Source organism: Podarcis melisellensis (assembly GCF_964234715.1).
Source record: "Podarcis melisellensis genome assembly, chromosome: 7".
NCBI classification, from domain to species: domain Eukaryota; kingdom Metazoa; phylum Chordata; class Lepidosauria; order Squamata; family Lacertidae; genus Podarcis; species Podarcis melisellensis.
The window spans coordinates 727,436-739,517 of NC_138539.1; the positions used below are offsets into that span (position 1 = coordinate 727,436).

General features: G+C 55.6%; 1 protein-coding gene across 6 annotated transcripts in view; it reads left to right on the forward strand.

Annotated features, from left to right (window-relative positions):
* Nucleotides 1-12,082, forward strand: part of LOC309373975 (uncharacterized protein) — a 43,188-nt gene that overhangs the window by 14,624 nt on the left and 16,482 nt on the right. For all 6 annotated transcript variants that reach the window (XM_081918632.1, XM_081918631.1, XM_081918634.1 and 3 more), the window contains exons 7-20: nucleotides 1,319-1,467; nucleotides 2,734-2,970; nucleotides 3,076-3,166; nucleotides 4,344-4,476; nucleotides 4,604-4,731; nucleotides 5,319-5,394; nucleotides 5,770-5,925; nucleotides 6,185-6,331; nucleotides 6,865-7,008; nucleotides 7,092-7,322; nucleotides 8,914-9,027; nucleotides 9,678-10,181; nucleotides 11,038-11,175; nucleotides 11,784-11,888. In XM_081918632.1, the coding sequence (XP_081774758.1) occupies nucleotides 1,319-1,467; nucleotides 2,734-2,970; nucleotides 3,076-3,166; nucleotides 4,344-4,476; nucleotides 4,604-4,731; nucleotides 5,319-5,394; nucleotides 5,770-5,925; nucleotides 6,185-6,331; nucleotides 6,865-7,008; nucleotides 7,092-7,322; nucleotides 8,914-9,027; nucleotides 9,678-10,181; nucleotides 11,038-11,175; nucleotides 11,784-11,888 (2,353 nt within the window). The remainder of the gene's footprint in view (nucleotides 1-1,318; nucleotides 1,468-2,733; nucleotides 2,971-3,075; nucleotides 3,167-4,343; nucleotides 4,477-4,603; nucleotides 4,732-5,318; nucleotides 5,395-5,769; nucleotides 5,926-6,184; nucleotides 6,332-6,864; nucleotides 7,009-7,091; nucleotides 7,323-8,913; nucleotides 9,028-9,677; nucleotides 10,182-11,037; nucleotides 11,176-11,783; nucleotides 11,889-12,082) is intronic.

Sequence of the window (12,082 nt, forward strand, 5' to 3'; positions counted from 1 at the left end):
TGTTGTTAAAATCAATAAAAATTTATTTTTAAAAAAACAAAAATAATTTAACATCTTTTGAGAGAAGCCCCTCCCACCTCCTTCATTGCCAGGGCTGCCAGTGGGTCTTACTCTCCGGTAGGTGCTGCTGCCACCCTCCTTCCCAATTACTCCTTCGTCCTGCCTGGGGTGCAGCAAAGCAGGTGCTGGTCAACGTTCCCTTATGAGTTAATTTGGCGTGTAAAGGCAGCCCACACTCTCATCAGAAGACCCCCAGAAGAGCCTGCGGGGTCAATAATAATATTAATAATAATAATAATAATTTATTTATACTCCACCCATCTGGCTGGGTTTCCCCAGCCACTCTGGGCAGCTTCCAGCAAAACATTAAAATACAATAAGTCATCAAATATTAAAAGCTTCCCTTGCAACTCCATTCCTAAACTCCCAGGAGCAGAGGCTCCAGGCGTCCCAGCACATGGGATGCTGAAAACCAGAGTCTGCCCTGCCTAGCGTTAGCCAGGCTCCTTGCTCTGCTGGAAGGGCCAAGGCACCTGCACTGTCCTCCTGAGACACAGCAGACCACAACAGACATTGCTTTTCCATGTGCCTTAAATCCTGTGCTTTACATTCCCCATGTCTGACTGCCTTTCCCCCGCTATTTTTGTATTTATTAATACTGTATTTTTTATTAATATTTTAACAATAAGAACATCAAACATCACATTTCAAAAGCAGGAGCTGTAGAACACCAGAACTGGAATTTCCCCATTAGAAACATGCAGAGTCACTGATTTGGTGTCAACATATAAAATCATGATAGAGTATGACAAACTAATCAAACTACAAGTAATATCTAGACCGAGTCATGATACACATAAAAAATTGAAATGAAATAAAAGTATCATGGAAAGTCTTAAAATAAATAATGCTTTGAGGTGGCTTGAAGTGAGAACAAAAATGAAACCTTAGACTATTCATATAACTAAAGAACTACATGGCAGAAGGATGTTATTCCCCCCCCCCCAGGTGAGCCAGGTCCACCCAAGAACCTGGGCGGGGAGAGGGGGGGGTTAGGAAATGATGCCAGGCACACAGTTCAAAGCGCTGTGGTGCAAGAAGATTACCAGGTTTGGCTATGCTCAGGAAATCTATAAAGTCAACCCAAGTTGCAGCAAAACTCTCTTTTTGAATTTGTCCTTGTGCAAACCCTTTTCTTTTCTTTTACCACATCCAGATTGGGCTAATCCTTCCCCCGACCCCTGAAGCTGCCATTCCACCGTGCACATCTGTCTGAACATGCTTATCAAAGGACCTTTCTCTTCCCCTCCCCCCCCAGGTTCCTGCTAATTTTGGGGCACAAAACGGGCTTCCTGACGGTGGTGGAGTGGTTTCTGACCCGAGACCGGTACAAGGTGGACGCTCATGGCCCCCAAGCGGTCACAGCCTTGGCTGAATACCCCACGCAGATGTGTATCATTTCGGCAGGTGAGTCCTCTGGTTAGGCAAACCCAAATATCAGGGATGGGGGGTGCAGATCTTCACCCTCCATGTATCCTGCCCCCCCCCAGGCAAACGAGTGCTGCCCGGCAGTAATACGGGGAGGAGCTCAGACCCCCGACCCACAAATATTGAGGGGGATGAAGCCCCTTCTGCCCTCTATAGTTGGTGTCCCCAAAGGTCAGAGAAGGTCTTTTGGTAGTCCAGCTCTGGAGCTCCCTCCCCCAGGAGACTCTGACCAACGTGGATGGCTTTAAAAGAGGATGAGGTAAATTCATAGAAGCCTCTGGATGTATATTTTGCTCTAGGAGACTTAGTTTGGTCAGAATCGAATCTACCCTTCTAGAGTTAATGCTAAATACATCGCTTCTGGTCAAGGAACCACCAGAGCTGCTAAAGAGCCATGAAAATTTGTGTCTGGGCCTTTTTGGACTTGTCTGCCCATGCGCTATCTGAAACCCAGGGGGCACCTTGGTTGCCAGGTGTGAAATATCACATTTACTTGAATGTAATGCTCACCTTGAGGTGCGCATTGGATTTGACGGCGCATTAGATTCGTGTAAATATGGTATATTGGGAATGTTTTCAGCTCTCCTGCCCCACTGCAAGGAAGGTACAGTTTCCAGCCTAAACATCTTAATGATTTGTGCCCTTCAGTAGTACTTCGAGAGAGACAGGGGCCAGGAATTTAGCAGTTCAGAGGTGGATAGAAATACAAGAATACAAAAATCAAACCATTCATTCTATTTTTGGGGACTCAGATGTAAGAAAAGGGCAGGAGACGTATCCATGTATAAGACGCCCCCTAATTTTTGACATTATTTTTAAGGGGGAAAACCTAGTCTTATACACGGAAAAATATGGTAATTCTGCTAAGTGGCTTCAGCAAAATTCTATGACGAGTTCAACAGTGGAATCCACCATTAGATATTTAGAATATTTGCTGGAACCAAGACCGCTGGTGGAGGAAGAGGAGTGCGGGGGGAGCGCAGCGCCCCTGGCAGTGCAATCCTGGTGGGGTGCCATCGTGGCTGCCCCCCCCGTCTGTGCTGGGCACCACACCCATACAGGTGGCATGCCCCGCCCCCAGGACATGCCCCAGCCCTGCCCCAGCCTGCTCTCTGCCCCCCTGGTGCTGGAGCATGAAGCTCTGCCACCGAACAAGACCCCTGGTCAGAAGGGACTCGGGCATCGTGCAGACCAGCCCCTCCAAACTCAAGGCTGACCCTGTGCCCCTCCTTGCCCCTGGGGCAGGTGCCGACCGCACGGTGAAGATGTGGCGCGTCTTCCCCTACACCACGGAGTGCCTGGTCCCGCTGCTGAGCTTCTCCTGCGCCTCCCCTGCCTTGCACCTGTGCTCCCTGGGGGAGACGCTGGCGGTGGCCTTCCAGGACCCCCAGACGGCCACCTATAGCGTCGTCTACTACAACCTGATGAAGCAGACGCGCTCCGAGCACAAACCCGAAGACGACGCCCAGGACGACATCACAGGTGCGCGGGAGCCAGGGGGGCGCACAGGCCAGGCCGGGGGGGGGAAGGGGGGCTCGGCTCTCCTGTCTCACAGCTGCCGCCCCCTCGCTGCCTCCCTTCCTCCAGGCCTCTGCTGCTGCCCCAACCTGAAGCTCTTCGCCTCGTCCAGCAGAGATGGATCCGTGAAGATCTGGGACATCGAGAACAAGCTGCTGCGGTGACTGACGGGCTGGACTCTGAATGGGGAGTGGGGGTGTCCTGTGGGCCGGGCCAGCCTTCTCCCGATGGGGCTCTCTCCTCCTTGCAGCTTTTGCACCCAGCACTGGAAAGCAGGTGGCCTTTAAGGAGAGGCTGGGGGCCATCTGTCCGGGATGCTTTAGTTACCATTCCAGCATCGCAGGGGGAGCCCATCTCTACGATCCTATGTCTGCTGGCATGCCTTTGGTGGGCGCACATAGGGGCATCGGAAGCTGCAGGCCACAGGTTCCTCCAACTCAGGATCATCTACACCAGGGTCTCCCCAGACTTGGTCTCCAGCTATTGCTGGACTACAGTGCCCATCATCCAAAGCTCACAGGACCAGCGGTCAGGGATGATGGGAACTGTAGCACAAAACCAGCTGGGGACCCAAGTTTGGGGAACCCTGGTCTACCCTGACTGGTAGCAATGGCTCTGGCAGGCTTTGAGCAGGGCTCTCCCCCAGCCTGACCAGCCCCGGTCTGGCACCCACTCAGCTGGGAGCAAGCGCCTTGGGGATCCAGCAGGCTTCATTCGGAGCAAGCCAACTCTGTGTCGTGTCCCCCACAGGGGGGCCTGCTTTGCTTGCAGGGCAGTGTGGGGCCCCCTGATTGTTTTGGAGGCTGCTGGAAGTTTGAAACGTTTGCTCTCCTGAGACCTCTCCCGACACCCGAGGAAAGGAAAAGAAAAGAGCTGCAGACAACCCTCCTCCTCCTCTTCCCCACCAGCGTTTGGCGTTTCCATCGCTGCTGTTCTCAAAATTCCTTTCCCACCTTCCCTTTAATTTTCCGGATCCATTCATTTCTTGTTTCTATTTAGAACTGTAGATTTGGAAGGGACCCCCCCTGGGTCATCCATCCCAGCCCCCACAATGCAGGAATCCCAGCTGAAGGATCCAGTGAGACTTTATCTCCATATCTACCTTTCAGGCGACCGCGCCTTTGCCACACGTGACAACCGAATGTTTTGTTTGGATTTTAAAGCAGAGCTTAAGGCGGCCTCTGTGCTCCTTCTGGTTTTAATGTTTCCGTCCATGGTGGAGAGTCTGTGTTAGCCCGTCTGCCTCTGCTCTGGGCTGCCCAACCGGGGCTTGTGGGGGTTTTGGGAAGGGTCCCTGGAAGCCAAGCTCACCCCCCCCCCCCATTTCTGCTCCGCAGGCACCTGAAGATGAACAGCATCCCGGAGAGCCTGGCCTTTGCCAACCACTGGGGGGACCTGCTGGTTGGGCTGGAGAAACACGTCTTCCTCATCCACCACAACAAGTACCTGCCCAACTACTACAGGATGAAGGTGGGGCGCCTGGCGTCTCTTGGGGGTGGGGGGCAGGCCACCCGGCCAGGCTCCCCGCTGCTGCCCCCGTGCTCTTTGCTGGGGAGGTCTGTGCCCTGGGACAAGGACCCCTTCCTGTCTCCTGCAGCTGCTGTGCGCCAGGTTCCTGGAGCCCCTCAAGGGCGTCCCTCTCCCCATCAGCGATTCCCACTTTGAGGCTCTGGTCAAGGAGAACGTCCGGCGGCTGAAGCAGGACCCGCCCTTGGAGGAGACCGAGTAAGATTCCGGACAGCAGCCGAGCACCCAGCGCCAGGGGCACAGCATCTGGCTCCTTCCCTCGCTCTGGTGCCCCTTAGCAGGGCTGCTGAGACGAGGACACCTATGGATCTAGCGCTATCCATGCACACAGGGCAAGTTGAGGGTGCAAAACGACAGGTCCCTGCCCCGAGGACTTTACATTCTGTCATTTTAGGAGGGGAAAGGAAACGGAGGCAGGGAAGAAACAGAGGAATTGGAGCATTTGTTTTGTCAATCCCTGCGTAGGCTAAGCTGCAGTGTGCCTTGGGGGGGGGCTGCAGGAGCTCGAGGTGTTGTGGCAAAGGTTGGTTTTAGAAGGGAGAGGAAGGAGGGCAGAGATTCCTGCTGGGTCCCTTCCAGCTCTAACACTCTGTGGTTCTGTTTGGGGAGGCAGTTCCCAGGGCAAAGAGGCCACTGGGTGGCCCAGGGTGGTGCTGGAGGCTGTTTTCAGACAGAGGAGCAGCTGAGCATCCCTGGGGAAAAGCCAGGGAGGGCGTCCAAAGTCAGGATGCCAAGCTGCCTGTGGCGTCTCCTCTGTCGCTCTCTCTCTTGTTCTCCGCACGCAGGTCCCCTGTGCCTGGAGCCCGCAGGATGGCCTTGCAGGAGTCCAGAGTGCTCCGCGACATCCACGCCAGGGCAGAGGTAAGGCCTGCCACTCCCCCTGAGGAGACCAGAGCTGCTTCAAAGGGCAGCAGTGCCCTCTCTGGTGCCAAGGCCAGCTCCACAAGAGCCATGCGCCACTCAGCACCAGGGAAGCGGCCCTGGAGTCCCGTGTGCGATGTTTCACAACAGGCGTTGGCAAGGTGGAAATGAGGGTTCAGGGGAGAGCAAAGATCAGGCACCTCCCAAGGGGAAAGCAGGCTGCGAGAGGGGAGAGCGTGTCTGGAGGGGGGGAGAAGGGAGGCCCATGTGCCCAAGGCTGAATCTGGCTGGGCAAGGGGCTCTCTGGCCATGGGGCAGAGCATGGGAGGGAGGAGAGAGGGGCAGAGACGCCTTGAGCCCCGCACCCTCTTGCAGGGACTTTCCCAGATGGCCGACAGGGACCAGGATCTGGAGCTGGTCCAGAAGGGGAAAGTGAGCGTGACCAAGAAATCGCGGCCCACCAAGGAAATGAAGGAAGAGGCCTTTGAGAAATACCTGCAGATATTCTACAAGCCACAACCCAAAATTGAGGTGAGGCTTGGCGGCTTCACTGGGCTGGGGGGTCGATGGGACTTGGTGGCAGGGAAGGGACACCTTCCAGGCAAGGGGGTCTCCCTGCAGGAGGTCCTGCGAGGTCAGACTTCCCAGGAGCTTTTGGTCCTTTGAGCATTTCCTCTGCAGAGCCGTGGGAGAGAGGCAGGGGGTAGTTTTGCATGTTCATCCAGTTGGGCCGCCTCACAGGAGGCGTTTACTGCGTCTCCCCTCCCCTCCGCCTTGTCTCTCCTCCCAGATCCCGGTGGAGGACACCTTCAATGCGGATGAGGTGCTGGAAGCCATGTGCCGGGCGAAGTCCATCTCGGAGCTCTATGGGCCAGACGGCATGTTCCTGGGCTGCTTCCCTCCACCCATTTCCCTGCAAGGTCCTGAGACGTTGGAGGTAACTGGGGGGGGCGGTCCCCCCCCTGCCCTCCATGCTCTGCCTCAGGAGACATGTGTTCTCTTGCCTGGTGTCTCTGCCCTCTCACCGGTGGCTCTGAGCTAAAGGCCGACTCCCACTGGCCCTTCCTCAGTTTTCCCTGGCGAGAGATGCCTTTGAAGCCACCAGGGTAATACAGCCCTGAGGCTGAGCTGTAGCATTTCCGCCAGGGCTTGCCAAAACCTTTTGCCTCCTCGGTCCTGTATATCTGAAGGAGCGTATGAAGGCAGCCCTGTTTAGGGAAGCTTTTAATGTTTAATAGACTATTGTATTTTAATATTCTGTTGGAAGCCGCCCAGAGTGGCTGGGGAAACCCAGCCAGAAGGGTAGTGTATAAATAATAAATTATTATTATTATTATTATTATTATTATTATTATTATTATTAATTGCCTGAGGTGATGCCACTGAGTCCATGTCCAAGGTGGCACCTTGGGGCGACTGTGGCGCCATCTTGGTTTGCGAGAGACCCCCTTCCTCCCGCCTTCCCCGCAGGACACCAGCCCCCCTGCAGAGGGGAGCCCACAGGCCGTCCTCTCAGCAGCCCCGTCCGTGTCTGAAATCAAAGAAGCCTTATCCCCACTCCCTCCTCCAGTGAGATTTCCGCTTTTTGGAGTGAGGAGGAGCAAGAGTGAGCAGGTGAGGGTCTTTGGGGGGCAGCTGGAGCGGGGAAGGGGCTGGGGCAGTGGCAGAGGACTGAGAGTGCCCCTCTTGTCTCCCAGTTAGGCCTGGCCCAAAAGGGAAAGAGACCCCCCAAGGAGAAGAGGAGGAGGCTGCCCCCTCCGGTGCCCCCGCCAGTGGTGACAGCCCCTGAGGAGGTCCTGGAGCCCAGCTCTAGCCCCCCCTTGGACGAAGCGGAGAAATCTCCCTCCAGCACAAGACGTCCTTCCCCAGGCCTCATGCTCTCTGGCATGGACACCAGGGGCAGCAAGGTCAAGATCCGTCGGGACACGGTGAGATTCCAGAGGTGGGGGCAGGGGGGCGTGGAAGCAGGAAGCCCACGGACTGACAGACGGGCACACACAACATCCGCTGTTTAAAATGTGTGCCCGCCTGATCCCAGAAGTTGCTGGCGCACTTGAAGCTGCCGCCTTACCCTGAGTCTGACCTTTGGTCTGTCCAGCCCAGTGCTGTCTTCTCTGGCTGGCAGCAATCACTCTCTCTGCAGGGTCTTCCTCAGAGCCTTTTAACTAGGGTGGGCTATTTGGGCAGTCAGGCCCTTTGAGCTTGAGATGCTGTGAAGGATTGAACCCGGGACTTTTGTATGCTGAGATGGTTTCCCTCACACATCTCTGCAATCTGAGCATCGGATGGAGGGGCTCACAGCATCCACACCCAGCCCAGACGGCTTCTTCATCAGACTCAGCTTTGGATCCAGCCCAGAGCAAGCAGCTCTCTGTGGTTCCAGCTTCCAGCCCAGCCCAGCCCCCAAACAGCTGGGGGTGGGGAGTGGAGGACTAATGGCCCATCCCTTAGTCTGGAGAGCCCCATCACTTAGTTGCAGCTCTTCCATCCCATCACAGGATTTTGGGAGGCTGGTGAGGACACTTCCATGGCCAGCTGGTGTGTTGCCTCCATCTATCTTGGAAGACCATGGAAGAGTCTCTCTTCAGGGGTAAAGTCAAACGGCTGGAGAGTTATGGCGCCTGCGGTGGCCGTACAGGCCAATACAGGAGAGACGTGTTTTATGGCAGGAGGGCCTTTTCTGCGCTGGCTCCCCACCTGTGGGATGCTCTCCCCAGGGAGGCTCACCTGGCGCCTTCCTTACATATCTTTAGGTGCCAGGCAAAAGCATTCCTCTTCTCCGAAGGCCTTTGGCTAATGAAACAATCTATGGCTTTTTAAACAGTGGGGAGATGGGGTGTCATTGCTTTTGTTTGTTACTATGGTATGTATTTTTTCATTTTTATATTGTAAACCACCCTGTGATCCTCGGTTGAAAGGCGGTATAGAAATTTAATAAAGAATAGCAAGAATAACAATAGTCTTACAAAGGATCTTGTCTGACTAGTTTGGCAATTTATTCTGTTGAATTCTAACCCTCCCTACATGCAGGGTTCCAAGTATTGGAAGGGACTTGGGGGATCATCCAGACTGAGCCCCCCGCCCCAGCCCACAATGACATTGTGCTTTAATGTTGCAACCCACCCAGGAACCTTAGGGTAAAGGGCAGGTCATTAATAATAGTCATTATAGTCCCAAGAGAGGACTGAAGTCTGGCAAAAGACCCTTCTGAGTTTGGCCTGCACAGTTAACCCGAGCTCCTCCTTTCCCTTGCCCTTCACCCTAGAGCCAGTGTGGTGTAGTGGTTCAGAGTGGTAGACTTGTAATCTGGGGAACCAGGTTTGCATCTCCACTCCTCCACATGCAGCTGCTGGGGGACCTTGGGCCAGTCACACTTCTCTGAAGTCTCTCAGCCTCACTCATCTCGCAGAGTGTTTGTTGTGGGGGAGGAAGGGAAAGGAGAATGTTATCTGCTTGGAGACTCCTTTGGGTAGTGATAAAGCGGGATATCAAGTACAAACTCTTCTTCTTCTTCTTCAGTTGAATAAAGACTTGGATGCAATCAAAGAGTCCAAAATGCGTCCTTCCGTCTCACCCCCTTCACAACTCTCCTCAACCCCCAGTTTCCCTGGGGAGCCCATCAAGAGCGAGAAGGTAAGAGGGGGCCCACCTGGCACCTGGAAGGATCTCCCGCTGCTGCCGCCACATCCCTGCCTCCCTCGGGGGCTGCAATTGGCAGGTGCGGCTTTCATGGGATGTCCTCCCTCAGCACCCTGACCAAAGCTTTATCCTGCCCAAGGCAGCCTGAAGTGACTTCCAACCAAACCACGGAAATGAACAGGTTGGGGCCATCATTGCCTCATGAGGGAGGGAGTTCCACAGATTCGCTCTGTGGTGCATGAAGAAGGACTTCGTTTTATCCGCCTAGAATCTTCCTACTCTCAGCTTCGCTGGAGTTCTGACGCCACCCCAGAGCCCAGCAGAACCCCCACCCCCCGCAGTTCCCCATTTCTCTCAGCCACCGCCAGAGGGAGAATCTCCCCCTCCCCTGTAAAAGAAACGGCCCACCCACCGTGGGTGTAATTCTATGTCTTTGGGCTCCAGCGTAGGAGGGTCTGGCGAGGCCCCCGAGGTGGACGTTGGTGGCTGTTGGGGTGGTTCTGTGTCCTGTGCCGTTCCCTGGCTGGCGGGAGGCATTTTGGAGATGGGGGCAGAAGGTGCAAGCGAGGTGAGGGGGAAAGGAGTGGGGTACGCAGGTGTGCTCCTCTGTGCCTCACCCGGGCGACCATGGATTGTGTGCCTAGAGTGTCATCTTCAAGGAGTCTCCCTCGACAGACAAGAGCCAGGAGTCTCCTTCATCGCCAGGCAAGAGTCAGGGGTCTCCTTCCTCGCTTGACAAGAGCCAGGGGTCTCCTTCCTCGCTTGACAAGAGCCAGGGGTCTCCTTCCTCGCTTGACAAGAGCCAGGGGTCTCCTTTGTCGCCAGGCAAGAGCCAGGGGTCTCCTTTGTCGCCAGGCAAGAGCCAGGGGTCTCCTTCCTCGCTTGACAAGAGCCAGGGGTCTCCTCCCTTGCCAGCCAGGAGCCGGGCGTCGTCTCCATCTTTCGCAGCCAAGAGCCAGGAGTCCCATCCATCTCTGCCAGTCGGGAGCCAGGAGCTGTCTCCCTCCTCGCCTGCCCGGAGCCAGGAGTCTTCGCCCAAGTCCCTGGGCTCCGTTTCCCGCATGAAGAGCCAGACATCTTCCGTCATCATCAAGGGCTTCTTTCCCGAGAGGCCGCCTTCCGGCAGCAAGGAGTACTTCAGACTGCAGGTTGTGAGGCTTCTCTGGGCCGATGGCTCCTTCCTCTCCCCCTTGTCCTCCTCCTCCTCCTCCTCCTCCTCCTCCTCCTCCTCCTCCTCCTCCTCTGGCTCCTGGGAGAGGCCACAAGCCAGTCTGCTGCCAGGGCCTGAGAGTTGGCAATGCTCCTCCTCTCTGGCAGTGCCCTCAGCAGCTGCATTTCCAGGGCAGTGTCAGGGCCAGGCGAGGGGGCCCTCTCTCTCCCTAGAAAAGCTAAGCTGGGGGACCTCTGCTTAGGTGTGCTCTGGCTGGGCATAAGAAGCTAAGAAGAGCCTGTCTGCTGGATCCGGCCCACCTGGTCCAGCATCATGTCCTCACAGTGGCCAACCAGATGGGCATTAAGGGACGCTCCCCAGCAGGACCTGAACGCAACACTGTTCTCCCCTCGTTGCCCCCCCCATTACCTGGGATTTAGATGTAGACTGTTCCTGGGCATGGAGGTTCTGCCTTCAAAGCAGACCTCTGTAAGAAGAGCCTGCTGGATCAGGCCCATGGTCATCTCTCTGGGGGACACCCACGAGGGAGACCTGAGCACTAAAGAGCATGTGTGTGTGGCTGACAAGCTCTGTGTGACCTTCACAGGAGGGAGTGGGGGAAGAAATCCAATTCCGCTCACACCTAAAGCTGAATTTAGCAAATTCCCACTTTCCAAAAGAATACGAGAACTGAAATGCAGGCACCTGTCGAAAGTCACCCAATATTCCCTATGACGTTTTCCAATGAGACATGGTTTAGAAAAATTCCAGAAGGGGTGGGGCAGGCCCCCAAGGGTTACTGTTGGGGTGCGGAAGGCGGCTGCTGTCTGAATTGCCTTGCTCTCCCTTGCCAGGAGCTGGAGAGCCACCACGCGCCACTGCCCAGGCTATCGTCTGGCTTCATCCCCAACTCGGTGGCCGCCCTGCAGTTTCACAGCCAGGAGATGCTGGCGGATGAGAGAGATGAGAGACTCGTGAGGGTGGTGGAGCCGGTAAGGCGGAGCAGGGCGTCCTCAGTGCCAGGCCTGCTGGGGGGCGGCTGGCTGCGGCTGAGCGGACAGGCTGGGGGCCTGGGCTGCGCTCTCGGGGGGACCCTGCCTGGAAGCCTGTGAAAGGAGCAGGCAGGACACACACTCAGCACCCAGAGAGGACAAACCTTGGCAGGGAGCGTGCAAGACACCCTGGGGCAAAACCACAAGGCAATGCCTGCTTGCTTTGCTGCTCCAGCCTAGCTCTACCTGCTGGTCTTCCCTCTAGGCCAGGGGTGGCCAGCTCCCAAGAGTTAAATCCTGGCAGTGATCTACCCCAGTTTTTGGGCTTCAGGTCAAAGTTGTTGAGCTTCTTTGGGGGGGAGCCAGTGATCTACCAGTGATCTACCACAGACGTCCAGTGATCTACCGGTAGATCGCAATCTACCTGTTGGACGTGCCTGAGGGCTCCAAATTGGCCTCCCACTTGGAACCTGTCCTGGTTCAGACCTGCTTAGCTTGGGAAGTGCAGCCATCCCAGGAGGCTGTCTGTGGGTGGGGAACTGTGGGACACAAGGCGGGGGTCTCCTCTTGGCCGAGGGGGCCTGCACTTTCCCTTCTGCTTTTGCTAGGAGACAGAAAGCCACTTGAGAACGGTCCCAGGGTGGAAGGAGGGCGAGGAGCCCAGGACACGGGTTTCTGAAGAGATCAGCATCATCAAATCGAGTACAAAACAGGTAAGCAGGCATCTCTTCCTTACCTGGGATGGTCCTCCTGCCTCTCTCCTGCTGCTGGCAAGGGATGTCCTGAGAGGGTCCTGTGTGGCAAGGGACCCATAAACCAGGGAGGCTGTTTCTCTCTCTCTGGGGGGGGGGGTCTCCTTTGGTTTCTCCTCATTTTGTTATGTTTTAAATAAACAAAACAAACAAAA